The sequence below is a fragment of the Anguilla rostrata genome, chromosome 10 (assembly GCF_018555375.3).
Source record: "Anguilla rostrata isolate EN2019 chromosome 10, ASM1855537v3, whole genome shotgun sequence".
NCBI classification, from domain to species: Eukaryota; Metazoa; Chordata; class Actinopteri; order Anguilliformes; family Anguillidae; genus Anguilla; species Anguilla rostrata.
In genome coordinates, this window is record NC_057942.1 from 6090695 (window position 1) to 6106496 (window position 15802).

General features: G+C 50.1%; 1 protein-coding gene across 2 annotated transcripts in view; it reads left to right on the forward strand.

Moving 5' to 3' along the window:
- The window catches only part of znrf3 (zinc and ring finger 3), an 82662-nt gene that overhangs the window by 33838 nt on the left and 33022 nt on the right, over positions 1–15802 (forward strand). For both annotated transcript variants that reach the window (XM_064353687.1, XM_064353686.1), the window contains exon 2: positions 9887–10009. In XM_064353687.1, the coding sequence (XP_064209757.1) occupies positions 9887–10009 (123 nt within the window). The remainder of the gene's footprint in view (positions 1–9886; positions 10010–15802) is intronic.

A 15802-nucleotide genomic window follows, 5' to 3' on the forward strand; every position in this document is an offset into this window, starting at 1 on the left:
TCTCAAACTTCCATCCTGGAGCGGGGCGGCATCTGCAGGGTTTTAGCCTGGGGTTCCTTTTGATTGACAGGCCGGTTTAGGCCGCGGAAACTAAGGTGTCTGAGACCCGTGGGCCAAAAGATGACTTAAATTCAGCGATTCGGTGCCGAAAACGTGCAGGAAGCAGACGCTTACTGCCCTGCTGGAATGGTGTTTGAGGTTCTGTTTTAAACAAGATCAGCAAAGCACAATGAGACACAGTGGCTGGACAGGCATAAATTAACAGAGAGCTTGTGCCTCCTCTCTTGCCCACATTCAGGTGTGGTCTATTGTATTCTCACAACATTATGGCGTAGACAGGTGGTCATGTGAGGAGACTGCCTGGCAGTTTGTGGTCTGCTTTTTTTTTGTTGTTGCTGTTTTTTAAAAATGTTTCAGCAATCTCCAAAACCACAGAAACCCTCAAAGCATTCTGGCTTAATTCGAATGCAGTTAGTTATTCAGAGCCCCCACCCCCCTGCCCCCCTCCCCCCGCCTTTGCCCCGCCCCGCAGCGGAGTGGCTGGCCTTTCAGGGAGCAGAGATGGCTTTTCTGTCACGTTGCGCCCCCCCCCCCCCTTCCCACCCACTCTGCCCCTTACAAAGAAGCCTGTGGCTGTAACTGATACGGGGCTCGACCTAAATGCCACCGGCCGAGCTGAAAGCCATATCTGCTGCACGCCCTGCGCTCCCCGAAATCCCGCGCGCCCCCACCCCCACCCCAACCCCCCCCAGGGACAGTTACTACTCCTCTTTTTTTAGCCCGACTTTATCTGGCACTCGCGGCTCGCGGCTTGTTTGAAGTTGCCGTGGCAGAATGTTTACAATCCCCCCCCCCCCCCCCCCCATGATTCTTTAGACCCTCGACAGAAGGCCCTGGCTTTCACGAAGCCGGGTCGGGAGGGCCACGCATTTAGGATTCTGGGAAGCAGGTCCGTTTCCCATTTCAATCGCGCGACCGACAGGTCGCCTCGCGTCAAGGGGGAGGGGGGGTGGGGGGGTAACGATTTTTCGGCCTCGGCTTTGATCCCCCCCTTCGAACGGCTCGGCTCGTCGTTCCCCCGAGACCCGAAATTTAAAAATAGTTTTGGTAGCTTTTTTTTGTTGTTTTTATTCTTGCATCACAGCCGAATCTTCCTGCCTTTTTTGTCCCGTTCCCGCCCCCCCGTCGTTAGCGTTAGCATTAGCGTTAGCATTAGCGCGGGAGTCCCGCGGCGTTTTCCAGGCTCCGCCTTCGCGCTTTGTGGCATTCGGCGAATGCGCCATTTTTAATTTTTTTTTTTTTTGTTGCGCTCCTCCCAGTTGCTTTGAGAGACCGGGGCCCTTGTGCCTTTTCCCGCTATTCCGCCGCGGCCGCGTTTGATATGCGAATGCAAATGCCCCGGCCCGGCGCGGCTTCCCAGCGCGGCTTCCCAGCCTGCCAAGGATCCTGGCAGCCTCCCGTGGGGATGCTTTGAGCGTTCCCCCCCCGTTCCCCCCCGTTCCCCCCCCCCCGTTCCCCCAGCGCATGTCAGACTCGCGTGCGGGCGAAGAATACGCGAAGAGCTTCTGAAGGGGAACGTCTCTCCCCGCCGCCCGCTCGCGTTTCTGCGGAAAATAATGATTTTTTTTACGGTCGTACGAACGCTCGCGTATTCCAACAACCGCCTCGCAGGGGCGGGGGGAGAAGGAAAACGCTTACATTTCTGTGCCTCGCACGTCTGGGTTTTTTTTTTTTTTTTTGACAGGCTGTTTAACTTAAAAAAAAAAAAAAAAAAAAAGACTTGAAGGGGAAAACGGGAGCTGTAGCTGCGGTTTCATTTGTAACGCGAAAAGATGGCGTGCTGTCGCAACTTAACGGCGCGATAGTCTGGAGAACGGGGGGGCTACGTGCAGTCACCCTTCAAGTGCGGCTCGCTGCTCAGGAGTCTGTTTGCTCTTGCAGAATTGTCTGAGTGCCTGTGGTTTTTAAAAAAAAAAAGTATTTATTTATTTTTATTTTTTGAGAGCGAGCTCGAACAAGAGCAAATATGGCAAGTGGTGAGTGCAAGAGGTCAGAAACACAGGGAGGGGTTTTTGGGTGGTGGGTGGTGGTGGTGGGTGGTGGGGGGGCGGGGTGTGTTCTGTATCCAGGGGTGGGGGGTAGAAGGGGACATGTGAGGGGGTGGAGGGGGGGGGGGTGGGGGGTTTGAAGTAGTTGTTATTGAGAATGATCAAAGGCCCAGTGAATTGTGTCTGTGACAAAGAAGAATGGCGGGGATGGTGTGACTCGCATTCTGATTTCCTCTGAGAGGGGAACCAGAAAGAGTTTCCAAAAGTAGGTCTGTTTTGATCCCATTACAAACCCGAATCAGGTCACTCCTTCGGGGTGGGGGCGGGGTTCGGGGGGGGGGGAGGCGCGCCTAGGCCTGCAGTCGCTCTCTGGTTTGTCAGAAATCCAAGGGGGCTGTACGTTCATTATTCGAAACCATCCAGAAACAAAACGCCAGAGACTGGGAATCCATTGAACCAAACTATTTACGGAGAATCAAAGTTGAATCTATTTTTATTTGATTTTTTTTTTCCCTTCCCTTATCCCGTTCCTGGTGAATATCATCCTGTCGTGCTTTCAGTCCTTTTATCACAATGGTCTGAGATTAAATAACAAACTGAAATTTATTAAAATCAATAAAAAATTTTGAACTATTTTAAAACTAAATATGAAGTGACAGTTTAAACAAGAGACGGAATGAAACACGGCTTTGAACTTCAGGCCTGTGTTCTTTCTTGCTGTGGTTGTGGGGCAGCAGAGATAGTTGATTGGCCAGCGGAGTTCAGATCGCCGTGGCGATTTCATTGAGTTTGCAGCCTGTGTAAGGAGATACCCATGTGAAACGCTGCAAAGCGGGCTCTGACACCCAGAGCATGCTGGGATAGGAGGGAAGGGCGATGGAGGAACACCTCTGCTGGTGGCAGGCCAAAGCCGAGGGGAACAGAGGACAACACGACGGGTGGGGACACGGCTTCATTTGGGGCCTAGTGGGGGACTCGATCATAAAGAATAAAACAAAGGCAACCCAATTCCTCAAATAACCTTGGGGAGGGGCAAATCACTTAGCACCTCTTGGCATCTCCGCACCTCTTGTTTGTCTCATGATGGGTGCACACCCCCATCCCCCCCCACCCCCCATCCCTATCCTACTGCTGCTTCTGGGCACCTCTCCAAATCCCCCCATGACTGACCTTAAAACAACAGCAACAACAACAACAACAGCAACGATCAGAATCCCCTTTGGTCTAAGGGGGAAGCCCAACTGGCCAGTGTTAGCCAGCCGTTGATTCACGCTGCGTCCTACAACCATCTGTTACAGACTCTGTCTGTTAAAGCCAGACATCGCCTCACCGTTCACTTCCTGTCTAGGTTATCATTAGCCGGTAGGCCTCCATAACTTTTTACACCCCAAATCGCCCCACCCCCCACCTGCCTAGCACCACTTCTGCTAGCACCATCCAAGCTCTCTCACCCTCTGCCCCGATACGCCCAGTTCTCCACAACGCGATTAATCTTCGGCGCATTAAGCGTTCTCCTGTTCACCCCCTGAGTGCGCCCGGCCCCCACAATGCCGTGCGACACAGCCCAGTTGAGAGTTTTTCTCAGATCTGTTCCCTCTGTGGCTGAGCCCTCGGACGTAGCGCGGGGGGCGTTAGCGCCACTCCCGTATAAATTAGGCCTCGGAGACGGGGACGGCGGCGGGGATGACGGCGGGGGCTCGGACGAGCGTCGCTCTCACCTCCGGCTTCGCTAACGGTCTGCGCCGCCGGACGGCAGTTACCGGGCAGCGGGGGCTTTGTAAATTAGCGTCCGAGTGAGAGGGGCTCTGCGGCCCTCAGCTTCCCCCTCTCCGCGAAGCGAACGCGCACCTCTGAAGTGATTACCTGAGCTGAAGGCTCTCTGTGTTATACGAGGGCAACTGGAGGAACATTTTGTTCTCCCCTCTTAAAGCATGAAGAAATGAAGAAGCAGTGGTTTGAAAATTATAGAAAATTATGCATCGAGCGTGGCTTTTCCTTTTTAATGCGATTATGCATCTAATTTGAGTGATTCAATTTTCATTTATATTGCCTGGTATTAATGTGCGCAATGTTTGCTGTGAATCTTGATGCTTACATAATTTACCAAAATTTGGCTGGAACACAATTTTAATTTGATTGCTTGTAGTCTTTGTAGCTTGTAATCTGTGCTGCTCTGCTTTAGTTTGATCAGTTAAAGTTTCTTCATGGTGTAGGATCTTCTTCAAGTCACCTCCTTTGAAGCAGCTTTTGGAACTCTTGAGGTACTTGGTTTTATCCATCACTGTGGACGAGCGTAGATGACGAAGTTTGAATTTCAGTTGTGAGTGCGCGTGCGCGTGTCTGTGTACTTGCGTGTATGCGCATGTGTACACGCGTGTGCGCTAATGGTATACAGCTCATTGAGAAATGGGATTTACCTCGAAGGTTGTGGGTTTGATTTTGTGCTCACGGCTATCGTTAGACCCTTGAGTGAGCTACTCAAGCTTAATTGCATCTGTGAAATATCCAGCTTCATTAATGGATTCTGTGTGAAAATGTCATCTGCGTAAGTCGTTCTTGATAAGATCTGTTAAATGCCAATAATGTAATGTAATGTTGAGTTACTCTGTGTCAAGGGGAAGTCGAGTAGATGATCGGTTCTGGAGGACTGAACCATTTGCTTGGCCTGGTGTTGGCTCATGAATGTAAAAGTCAGAATAGTTGTGTCTCTCCAGCAAATTTGGCTTATCCAAAAGCAAACGTTTCTCCTTCATTGTTGTTGGATGCTCTTAGTTTATTTATTAATTTGAATTAACTTGAATTTTCCGGTTAGATGCGGTGAAACGTACTCCGAATCGTTTGTGCCCCAGTTCCTAAGCGTTCCCCGGCCCACATCTCCCCTTGGTCCCGGGTTTAGGAAAACAACAGCTGTCCCTACATTTGGGAAGCAGGGAGTCCCCCCTACATAAGTGATACCGCTTGGCCTTGAATGAGCGCTCCTCAAACACTCTAGGCTGGCCTACATCCCCCCCCAAAGATCAAACTGTTCTCACTGAGACATACCATTCCTGCCTACAGGGTTTTATGAATGTTTTTGGCACTGTGACACATAACACGTGTAATGGGTACCCATAAAGTGCACCTAGGACTGGAAAAAAAATTGTCACGTGCTTAAATCCAGGCTTAAATTATTTAACGCATCTGTGCAATTGGGGCTTGAAAAATCGGCTTGAAGCTTTCTGGAGAAAAAAAATTATATTGGAAAATGACACACATCAAGGCAACTTTCCAGGCTCATTTGTAAATACTTGGTAGCTATGTCCAGCTAAATATTTTCCTGGGAATTTATTTTTTGTGGTACCATCCTGGGTTCTTTTTAACCAAGTTTAACAAAGTGAGGGAAGAAACCAATCCAGAATTGATTCATTTTACTAAAAGTCCCAATGGCATGCATGGCTTCCCCAAAATACCAGCTGTCGACACAAGTGTTCTCATTAAAAATGTTAAAGTCACTGCATCGCTCTGATTAGACATCTTGTACTAATTAATTCTTTTGTATCCGTGAGGGCCTGCTGTTTTTCCTTCGAAGACACTCGAATTTCAAATGAATATTTAAATCGTTAAACAATCACTTTTCCGAAGGAAGAGAGCGCAGCCGGCTTAGCGCTCTTAAAAAAAGGATTAGCTGTACCATCACGACGTGTGGAAAACGAATGTGTTTCTGCTGTTATGTTATTTATACTTTGAAATGAAGGGACCACTTGAATATTGAATCGAAGCTGACGCGTCAGTGCTCTGATCTAAAAATGGGATAGTTTGATGTCTGAGGGACATGGGCTCGATTCCCAAGGTTGGAAATATTTGATGATGATGATGATGATGATGATGGGGGGGGGGATTAAATTCCTCGTACATTAATGGTGCTCAACATTTTCACTGTACCAGGAGGGCGTGCGATCCAGTCGCTTGCACACGCATGAGGTGGGCAAAAGCACTCTCTCCCCCCCCCTTGTCCCCTCCCCTCCCCCACCCCACTCTCTCTCTCTCGCCCAGTCTTCCCCCCTCTTGCCTTTGGGCCGGTGGAGATGAGAAGGCAAATTGTGAATGCCTTTTCAATTGGCTTGTTGCTCGCCCAGAAAACCTCCAAAGTGATGGAGTGGGGTTCGGGGGGGGTCAGAGTGGGAAAGGTCATCGGGGGTCACCCCTGGTCCTAAGGCCAGGAGGGGGAGGGGGGGGGGGACCATGGCGCCACAAAGCTGGTTTATTGGGAGGGAGGGGGCTTTTGCGTGGTCAGTGGGCTAATAGGATAAATGCCAGTGGGTCAATTCGGCAACGTTTAATGCAAAATAACGGGGAACCCCAGCGCCCCCCAGCCCCACTGTGGGAAGGGACTGCCCTGAAACAGGACGCCCGGATTCAGCCATTGAGCTGCTTTCAGTGGGGCTAATCCAATTTGGGCTATTAGAGGGGGGAAAGTACCCACTTCTTTCTCTACCCGATGCTGGCGGCTGGTTTTAAGCCTTACTTAATCTTCCAGATTTTATTTATTTATTTATTTATTTATTTATTTATTTATTTATTTATTTATTTATTTATTTATTTTGTTTGTTTATGAGTAGCCTCATTGCTGGTTTTATGTGCCAGAATTGTAGCTTTCCGGTCCAATCCTGGTGTAAGCAGATCGCTTCAGAGCAGTAAACCCGCCAAACTTCTTGGGACCTAACCAGTCTTTTTCTGACCAATCGGATCTACTCGGTGAATGCAGGTCAAGCCTGTTCACGATTGTGATTCCAACATAAACTGTGTGGCTCTGTGTGTGTGTGTGTGTGCGCACGTGTGCATGTGCGTCTGTCTCTGTGTGTGTGTGTGTGTGTGTGTGTGTGTGTGTGTGAAATACGTCACTCCTCTAAGCTGGCAGGGCCCTACAGGAAGGGCTGTTCCTAGAATACAAGTGGAGAGCAGGTGTATTGAGACCTCTCCATCTGACTGGAAAGCCATACTTCTAGCTGTTTCTTTCACCTGCTGCCCTATCGGTCCCTGCCAATGAAGTCTCCATTCAGTCGTTGATCTAAAGGGCCGTGGTTTTCAAAGCCAGACATGCGTCCCAAGCAGTGGGGCTCTTCAGTGACAGGGTTTGCTGTATTTCGGTTTTCCACAGTCTTGCTGTATGACAGGCGCCAGCATTGTACGTTCAGCAGAATCGCTCACAGAGTCCGAGCTGAACTTCTCATTTCGGGAAAACGAAACGGTAATCGACCGCACTGATAAAGAAAGATGCAGCGCTTCTCCAAACGGCTCAGAGAGCATTTAAAGTGTGATTCCTCACGAAGGAAAATGGACTCTGTCGCCTCATCCGTTCAGCAGCTAATTAAAACACTTCTCTTTTTTCAATGCCTGAACTTTCACTAGGGGAAAAAAAATTAAGAAAATGAGGAGAGGGAAGTTGTAGGCTAGGCATACGTTAGCCTTAATTACAGTCTGGTCACTTCTCTTGGGCCCGCGGGGTGAGTCAGCATTTGTCATGTCTGCCTTCTTTGCTGGTAATTGGCTCTCTCTCTCTCTTTTTCTGTTGCCGTCTCTCTTTCTCACTCTCTCCCTCCCTCTTTCTTTCGCTCGCTCTTTCTCACTCTCTCCCTCTCTCGCTGTCTCTCTCCCTCTCTCTTTCTCTTGCTTGCTCTCTCTCCCTCCCTCTCTCTCTTGCACTCGCTTGCTCTCTCTCTCTCGCTCTCTCGCTCTTGCTCTGTGTGCTTTGTGGTGAGATGGAGGGTAATTTTGTGGCCTGAAGGAAAAGGGGTCACTTGAGATATTATGATAGACTATGACTGGTATGTGTTTGAAGAGGGAGCCTCAAAGCTTCCCTCTGCCTTTTTTTTTTCCCTTCCTGCATTTTTCTTCTGAAGTTCTAACGCTTTAAGTCGACCAGACGAGAACCTTGTGCGAAATGAGACAAGTCCGTGCTGGACGTTATTATCGGCAGAAGGGCAGTTTAAGTCTCTTACACACACTCTTCGCCTAATTGAACAGTTTTTTTTATTTTTATTGATATGGCTTTGAGGTCTGACGGGTTTCAAATGGTGTTGAACGGATTCAGTTCTGACCTCACAAAGGTGCCTTCACACAACTGCTATGAGTGATCTAGAGGTGGTTATAGTATCTGTTCATAAGGTATACGCTTATATTCTTCGTTTTTTATGTGTAAGGTTTTTTATGTATGTATTTCGTCATTCATTAGGTAGGTATTGGTCATTTCATAAAATTTCTTAGAATGGAACATGGAATTATGTTCTGGTTGTATGTTCAGTAGCCACTGTGCTACCTCCTCCACAGACAGAGGTGTGGATGGGCCCAGGTAGTGAGGTGGTTTAACCTGTTGAATATGAATCCTGGTGAGAGAGAAACAGAAAGCAGCTGCCATGTACAAGAGAAAAACACACCGCCACTTACCATCTGGGGTGTCCACATCCAGCACTTTCTGTTTCGCGTCCTTGTAACCTGGAGCTATCATCGTGCTCCATGTTGCTGACGTCTGAAACGTCAGTCGTGGCGTGAGCATTGGCCGCGAAAGAAAGCCGCAGCAGTGACACCAGCAAAACAACACGCTGTCAGTCACCCCATCTGTGCTGTTCACAGCGGGCTGTTACCCAACCTGAAAAACACACATCGTCAACGCCATGTCACCGAACATCGTCAGGCCACCATCTTGACGGTGCTTCTGTTCCAGGTCTGGGGTAGAGTCGAGCGCGTAGAGAAACGAACCGTTCCTAGAGGCCGACGCACTTGTCACATGCCCTTCCCCCCCCCCCCCTTGTGGTGTTCACAACCAGCTATTACCTAACAGGGAAAAACATGCTGTCATGCGCCATCTTGATGGTTTTCGCACCCTGGCTCACACCGTGTCGCAAAACCAGATTCGCAGCGGCCCACAGATCAGCCGGCCGAACGCTAATTACCCATAAGGCCACACGACCGTGTTCGTCTGAGGATGGGGGGGGGCCGGGCTAACGCTTGGCTTGAAGGCAGTAGCGTGTTTGACGAAGTCGCTGTGAGAACAAGCTAACTCAGCCGGAAGGAACGTGCGATAGCTAGTTAGCACAAATTAGCAAGTGGGAAAATGAGAAAATGGGAATGTGCTTCTCGCAACGTGTTCTCGCTGTGGGGAAAGTTCAGTGAGTTTGTCGAACACGTCACACTTAGCTTGAAGGCTAGTTAGTTAGCACAGTTGAGCAAATGGGAATATGTTTCTCTGTGTCCTAGAATGGAAACAAGACCACATCTACAACCAGGTGCAAAGCATGCCTTACAGGTGTTCAACTTGTGTTTTTGCCATTTGTGACATATGTTAGCAGCATGGGATACTTGTATCATGGTCAGTAAGACTTCCACTGGCTACAAATGTGTTTTTTCTCCATTTTCTTTTGAAAGTTGTGGGTATATGTGACACCTTTCTTGTGTTTTTCTGAATGTATATTTGGCATAATTAACCTGTTACATTACATTAGTTCTCTGAAGAGGTGACAGTACTTTCTCTGAGCTAGCAGTGCTGTTAACTAGTCCCTGGGTTTTTAACGGGGGATCTGTGCCAGACTTCATATTCAATGACTTTATGTACATATGGGAAAATGTTTAAAAATATAAAAACTTTTAAGAAATGTAACCCTTTTTAACATATGATGGGGGCCCCTGGGTAGCTTAGAGCCTGGGCGGAGGTCCCTGGATCAGTAAAGACTTTAAACCCCCCTGGCCTAGTCTGTGTTTGTGGAGCGTCTGCTAGAGCAGAGGTAACTGTAACGCGGTGGCCTGTCTGTCCTCGGTGACGTCGCTGCTCTGCGTCGGCCTGACCGCCCTCTCCGTGGTTTCAGATGCACCCTCTCGGACTGTGCAACAACAACGATGAGGAGGACCTGTACGAGTACGGCTGGGTGGGGGTGGTGAAGCTGGAGCAGCCCGCGCTGGACCCCAGCTGCCTCACTGTACTGGGCAAGGTAAGCGGCCCCCCCCCCGTTTCTTTACCAAAATCCCCGGGATTACCGTCTCTCCGCTTTGGACCTACATCACACGGGGGTTTTATTTTTGGTTTTCCAGCGGGGCAGGAAATGCGGGGGGTGGGATGGGGTGCACTGAGCTAGCCAAGAGTGAAGTAACCCCCCGAAAGCGTTGGGGTCACTCTGAAAGATCCAGGGGTGGATTTCAGAAAGTTGGCTTGAAAGAGCACTGGGTAAGAACGGTAAGTATGGACAACTGGGAACAGCGTGTCTCCAGAAGGGAGCAATGGGATGGGAGCTGATGAAGGATGGGAAGAGGTTGATCTCAGTCTGGCAAGATTGAGGGGGGGTGGGGAGGAGGGAGGGGTGGGTGTCGGCTGGCTAAAAGTCGGCCGGGACAAAGGGGGAGAAATTTGTTCTCTCGCACTGGCTTCCTTAATCACATTATCCCTGAAATGTTCTCTAAGCAAACAACCCACGCGATTGGCTGGTTTGGGGCATCGGAATGCCGCGCCTGTGGAATTTTCGGGGCATATTTTGGGCTGGGAGTCTGGAGTGGAATTCCTCCGCCATCTTCATCTGTGACCGTGGCCTGGACGGACCTTCAGAGCAAGGCAGCGAGGGAGAGGCCAAGAGAAAGGGGGAGAGGGACCCAGCGGTTGTACCTGCTGAACTAAGAGCTGAGGAATGAGAGGGACACAGTCACATGGGAGGTGCCAGAACAGAGCAGGTGGCTTGTTTTTTTTTTTTACTTGGTTCAATCAAGGCATCGCTAGTCGTGCTGAAGTCCCAACCTTGGTTGCCGTGGGAACAGATTTACGATGTGAGGCTTTTTGCACTATATTTCTTTTTTGGTTGAGAAAAATGATAAGAGCATAACCTTCCCTCCCCCAACTCATCTTCCTTCCAGGAGCATTTTATCATTCTTTAATTAACTCTTCTTTTATGGTATATTTCCCCTTGTCCCCAGACAATAACAGAACTACCATCTAATCTATTGTGAGGGTGTTTGGTGACAGAAAGAGGCCAACTATTAATAATTGAAGGAGCCCATGCAGAGTGCAGAAATGCTAATGGTGCACTTTCTCTTAAGTGCACGGATGCTGGAATCTGGCTCTCGAATCCAAATCCGGCCCTGGTTTTTACCTTTCTCCCGGGTAATTAGCTGAACCATTAGTGTTACTGATTGGCCAGACTGTCTTCACGCGTGACTCCCAGGTAAATGGAGGGTGGAGAACCAGCAGGATCGTGCTTTGAGTAGCAGGTGACTGCGTACTGCGTGCTAACTGGAGTGAACGCGGCCCTGGCGCTAGATGTTTCGAAAAGCTCCATCTTTTGCTGCCGGAAGCCCTCGCCCAATCGGGACGGTGCACTCATTTAAGATGTGTACCCTCTTAGGGGGGCTGGGATGAGGACCGGGTCGTTTTTGGGAAGTTTTTTTTTTTTTTTTTCTTTTCTTTTGGACTGGCATCAGTGATCTCATTATAACAGAGAAAATGATTTCCATTTTTAGGAGCGGTGTTATAATTAGAGGAGTGGGGGTGGTGGGGGGGGTTGTGGGGCGGTGGGGCGGGGGCTTTGTTTAATCTTCCCGAACCCCCGGCTGAGACAGTCGCAGCTGGAGGCCTGTTTCCCAGCCTCCTCTGCCAGACAACCTGAAATGCCCCTTCCAGCCGGGTGCCGCGGGGACCGAGTCACGCCGCCCCGCGCCGCGTATCCTTCCGCCCCGCGCCGCGCCGCGTATCCCTCCGCCCGCCCGGGTCTGCCTGCCTGCCTGCCGCCGTGCCCGCTGGCCTCTGTCTGAACCTGAGCTGGCACTTCCTCCCTGGCTCTGTCTTCTTTAAAAGAAGAGGGGGGGGGGGAGCGGTCGCTCCTGTGTCCCCAGATTGGGGTGAGGGGTGGGAGTGGTGGGGGGGGGCTGGTCTGTAGCAGAGCGGGGGTTGGGTGAGACGGTTGGCATGGAGACGCGGGCTGAGCTGATGATGGCATGGTGGGGGGGGGGTGGGGAGGGTGGGGGGCGTGGGTGATTGGGGGGTGGGGGTTTGGGGGTTGGGAAGCGGGCCGCCTGCCCGCCCCTGCTTCCTGTAACAGCCCCGGATTGGCGGCGGCGGCGGCGGCGGTGGCGGCCGGGTCGCGTACACGCGCGCTGTTATTTCCCCAGCGTCCTGTTGGGCCTCCTTGGAGAGCTGAGCCGTCATTAACCTTCCACCCCTCCTACCGGCTGCGCTCGGGAAGCGGAGCTGCTCTCCAGAGGGCCGCCGCCGCACTTCAAACGCCGCGCTGCTGCGTGACTCTGCTCTGAGAACCTTCCGGATGCCGAACTGCGCGCAGTTTGCAGTTTCATGTGAACTCTTTTTTTTTTTTTTTTTTTTTTCCAAGAAGCTATTTGTGTTCACATGCACCTTCTGCTTATCGTTGCATTTTTCATAACTACTTAGCCCGAAGAACTTATAAAACAACACAAATTATTATCATTATTTCTCCTTCGGCTGAAAGTATTCAGATAAACAAGACATAATAATTATTAATAATTTGTTATTAATAATAATGATAATAATAATAGTAATAACAATCCATCTTACATGTCTGCATTTATTTGTCCTTATCTAGAGACAGGACCAGTACAGCACTGGCACTGGTTCAGAAATGGTTTTATTATGTTGTCTAAAAGCCAAATGGGACAAACCGTGCTATATCGTCGTTATTTTACAGGCCTTTGAGTTTACGGCCCTTTCTCTGCACGTGGGACTGTTCTGACAGGCCGGGGGGCAAATGCCACCGCCGGGCCCCTCCCCCTGTGAGAATCGGCGGCGGGATCGGAACATGAAACCCTCAACCCCCCTTCCCCCCCCCCTCCTCCGTGTCCTTTGTCGTCTTGCCAGCGTGATATCCACTCTCTCAGGCGATGCGCTAGCCCAACTGACACATCGGCGAGCGCAGATGGGCTTTCATCTCGCTGCCATTTCGGGTCTTCCAATTACATCAGCCTCTGACGACGGAGGCGGGAAAATGGGGGGGGGGGAGGGGCCTGGGCCTTATTTTCCCTGTTCCCCCACAGAGGGGGCTGAGGACGTCAGGGTTCTCTGTGCCCCAAGACTGGCACAAACCGGTATGGGGACCGAGGGGGCGGCTGTGTGGCATAATGGGTAAGGAGCTGGTCTTGTTACCTAAAGGTCACACGTTCGACACTGCCCTGGTACCCTTGAGCGAGGTACTAAACCTGCATTGCTTCAGTATACATCCAGCTGCATAAGTGGATGGCATGTAAATGCTGTGTAAAAAGTTGTGTCAGTCGCTCTGGATAAGTACGTCATGTAGGCTACCCGCCTGGGTTTTTCCCCGCTTAATCGGAGCCTGTATGCCGTGACGTTGCTAGGGCTAAGGACAGAACAAAGCCAGCGGCTTCTCCTTCTCGGCTCGGAGAAGGCTTTGGGGTCGGGATGGGGTCCGGAAGGGAAGCCAGGGAAGAGGGCCAGATGTTAAAAGGAGGAGCGCTGTGAGAAACGAGGGCAAGGGGGGAAAGGGACTGGCCACAAGCCTGGAGCCCAAAAGTCAGCCCTCCTTCACCACAGTTCAGAAAGAGTTGGCCAACCGGAACTTACTTTATAATGTACGGCGGTGTGATTCTCAATCCTGGTCCTGGAGAGCCAAAGTGTCTGCTGGTTTTTTTTTGTTTTTTTTTTTGCATTAAGACCAGAAACCGATTCAGACCCAAGAAACCGGGTGACCCGAGTTAGCCTTGCAATCGGCGGTTTTAACTGATCGATTGCTGTGCTGCTCGAAGTGCTGAGTAACAGCCAAAAGCCAGCAGACCCCGCGGCTCTCCGGGACCAGGACCGTGGACCACTGATGTACAGCCTGAGGGCATGTGCCCTTGGGAATGCTCAAATCTCATTGGGCATGAGGAGGGCTGTTCGGAACATGAACCGGCATTAGCCTTCCACACCCCCGAAAGGCAGCACAACTTTTGGAAGCGCTCTCATTGGCTGTTCAGAAACCTTCTCCGCCCGATCTCCTGTAGGCCAGGAAGCGAGAGACACAGGTGTGTCAGAAACCGGGGTGGGTTATCCTACTTGCTCTCGCCATCTAAAGAGCGTTTTCATTTAAAAGGATGTCCCTCCGCCCCTCCCCCCCCCACCCCGTTTATCCGTCCAGACGAGATTAATCAAAGACGCTTCGAGATTAAATGACCTGCCATCGAACGCTCGGAGGGCTGCTGATGTGCCTGTGGCTGGGTCTGAGAAGTAATGACCCCCCCGTCTGCCGTTTTAGCGCCAAAGCGGGGCTAGCACCCAAGGTGTTCCCATCCTGCACCTCTGTGTGCTCTGTCATTCTGGAGTGAATGAGCGTGTAGTCTGGGGTCCGATTTAATTACCGTCAGCGGGTAGGGGAGGGATGTGTGTGGGGTGGTGGTGGGTGGAGGGGTGACTGTCGAGTTTAGAATAAGCAGAGATATGATCTCTCTCCGCAATTAAACAGAGACATGCCAGTCCATCCTACTCTTATTTTCTATTAAGAGCTGATGCCGCCTTTCTTTGATGTTTTCCCCATATATTTGACATTTTAAGAGTTTTTTTTTAGCCTTTTTTTTTGCTTGGCTGGGTTATCTTTGGATCCTCGACAGAACCCCGCGTTTTCAGAGGGCAAACAGTCCGCTGCTCCAGTGTATCTGCAGCCGCGAACAGGTGCACAGCGATAGCGCTAATCCCCAGTTAATAAACCGAGTTTCTCTGCTAGATCAAAGTAAGCGTGATGGACGTTTCATTTGAACTTAAATATTACGGGGGGGCTTTAAAGATGGAAGACAAGGCGTCTTTGTTCGCAGGCCTCTCAGGCGTTCTGCAGTCGTAGTCGACGGACGCACACCTCGAGCGTTATGAAGCGTGCGTTGCGTACGGCGGGGAATGGAGAAGGACTCCAAGGGAAAGTTTCGATGTTTTCATAACGTCGGTGTCAAGGGTCGGGGATGTTTCACAGCAAATGGCGGACTGCTGATGTTCTCTTATCACTTCCTTTGAGGGCCGACATTTCTCTGAAAGCAGAAGAAAAGCTGGTAATTTACCTCAGAATTATCCAGAATTATCATCAACTGACGCAAGCATTTTAAAAAAAGGTGTGATGTTTTTGAAACAAGTCAACGTGTATTTTTGAAAAAAAAGGAACCAAAGAGAAAACTTTGTGTTTGTTTGGGCATACCACGCTCATTCCTTGGGTTTAATCGTATTTTTAGTCTCATGCCTTGTGCAACTTGTTTTTTGAGTTTTTTTTCGTTTTGAATAATGGGTCTCGGAATCTTTTTTTTTTTTCTTCTGTCTGGGAACAGACCGCAAAGTAAAAAACTACGGTCGAGGAGCATTTGTTTTCCCGCCATTCCGCTGGTCTTCTCGAGCTGGTGAAGGCTGTTCGCTGAGCGGTTGGCTGCTGGACACCATAATTAACCAAAGTCTGCTTTTGGAGTCCAATCTCGTGCTTCATCCATGGAGTCTTATGAAAAACGCACCAAGAAAACATGACTCTGTAAGGGCTCTTAAAAAGCTGCCAGACACAATTTTGCGTAAAACGAAAATGAATTAATTTGGCCGATAAGAGCGGTAGCACTCATAAAGTTTTTTTTTTTTTTTTTTTTTCCCCGAACGTGGAATGTTTTCCCCTGAGAAGGTTCCCATGTGGGAGGGGAAATCACCTGGTTGCCGGCAAGAACAGCACATTCCCCCATTAGGGCATGGTGGGAACGATGGGAGCCATCAATCACATGCAAAAACCTGTTTGATTGGCTGCTATCAACTTTTTTTT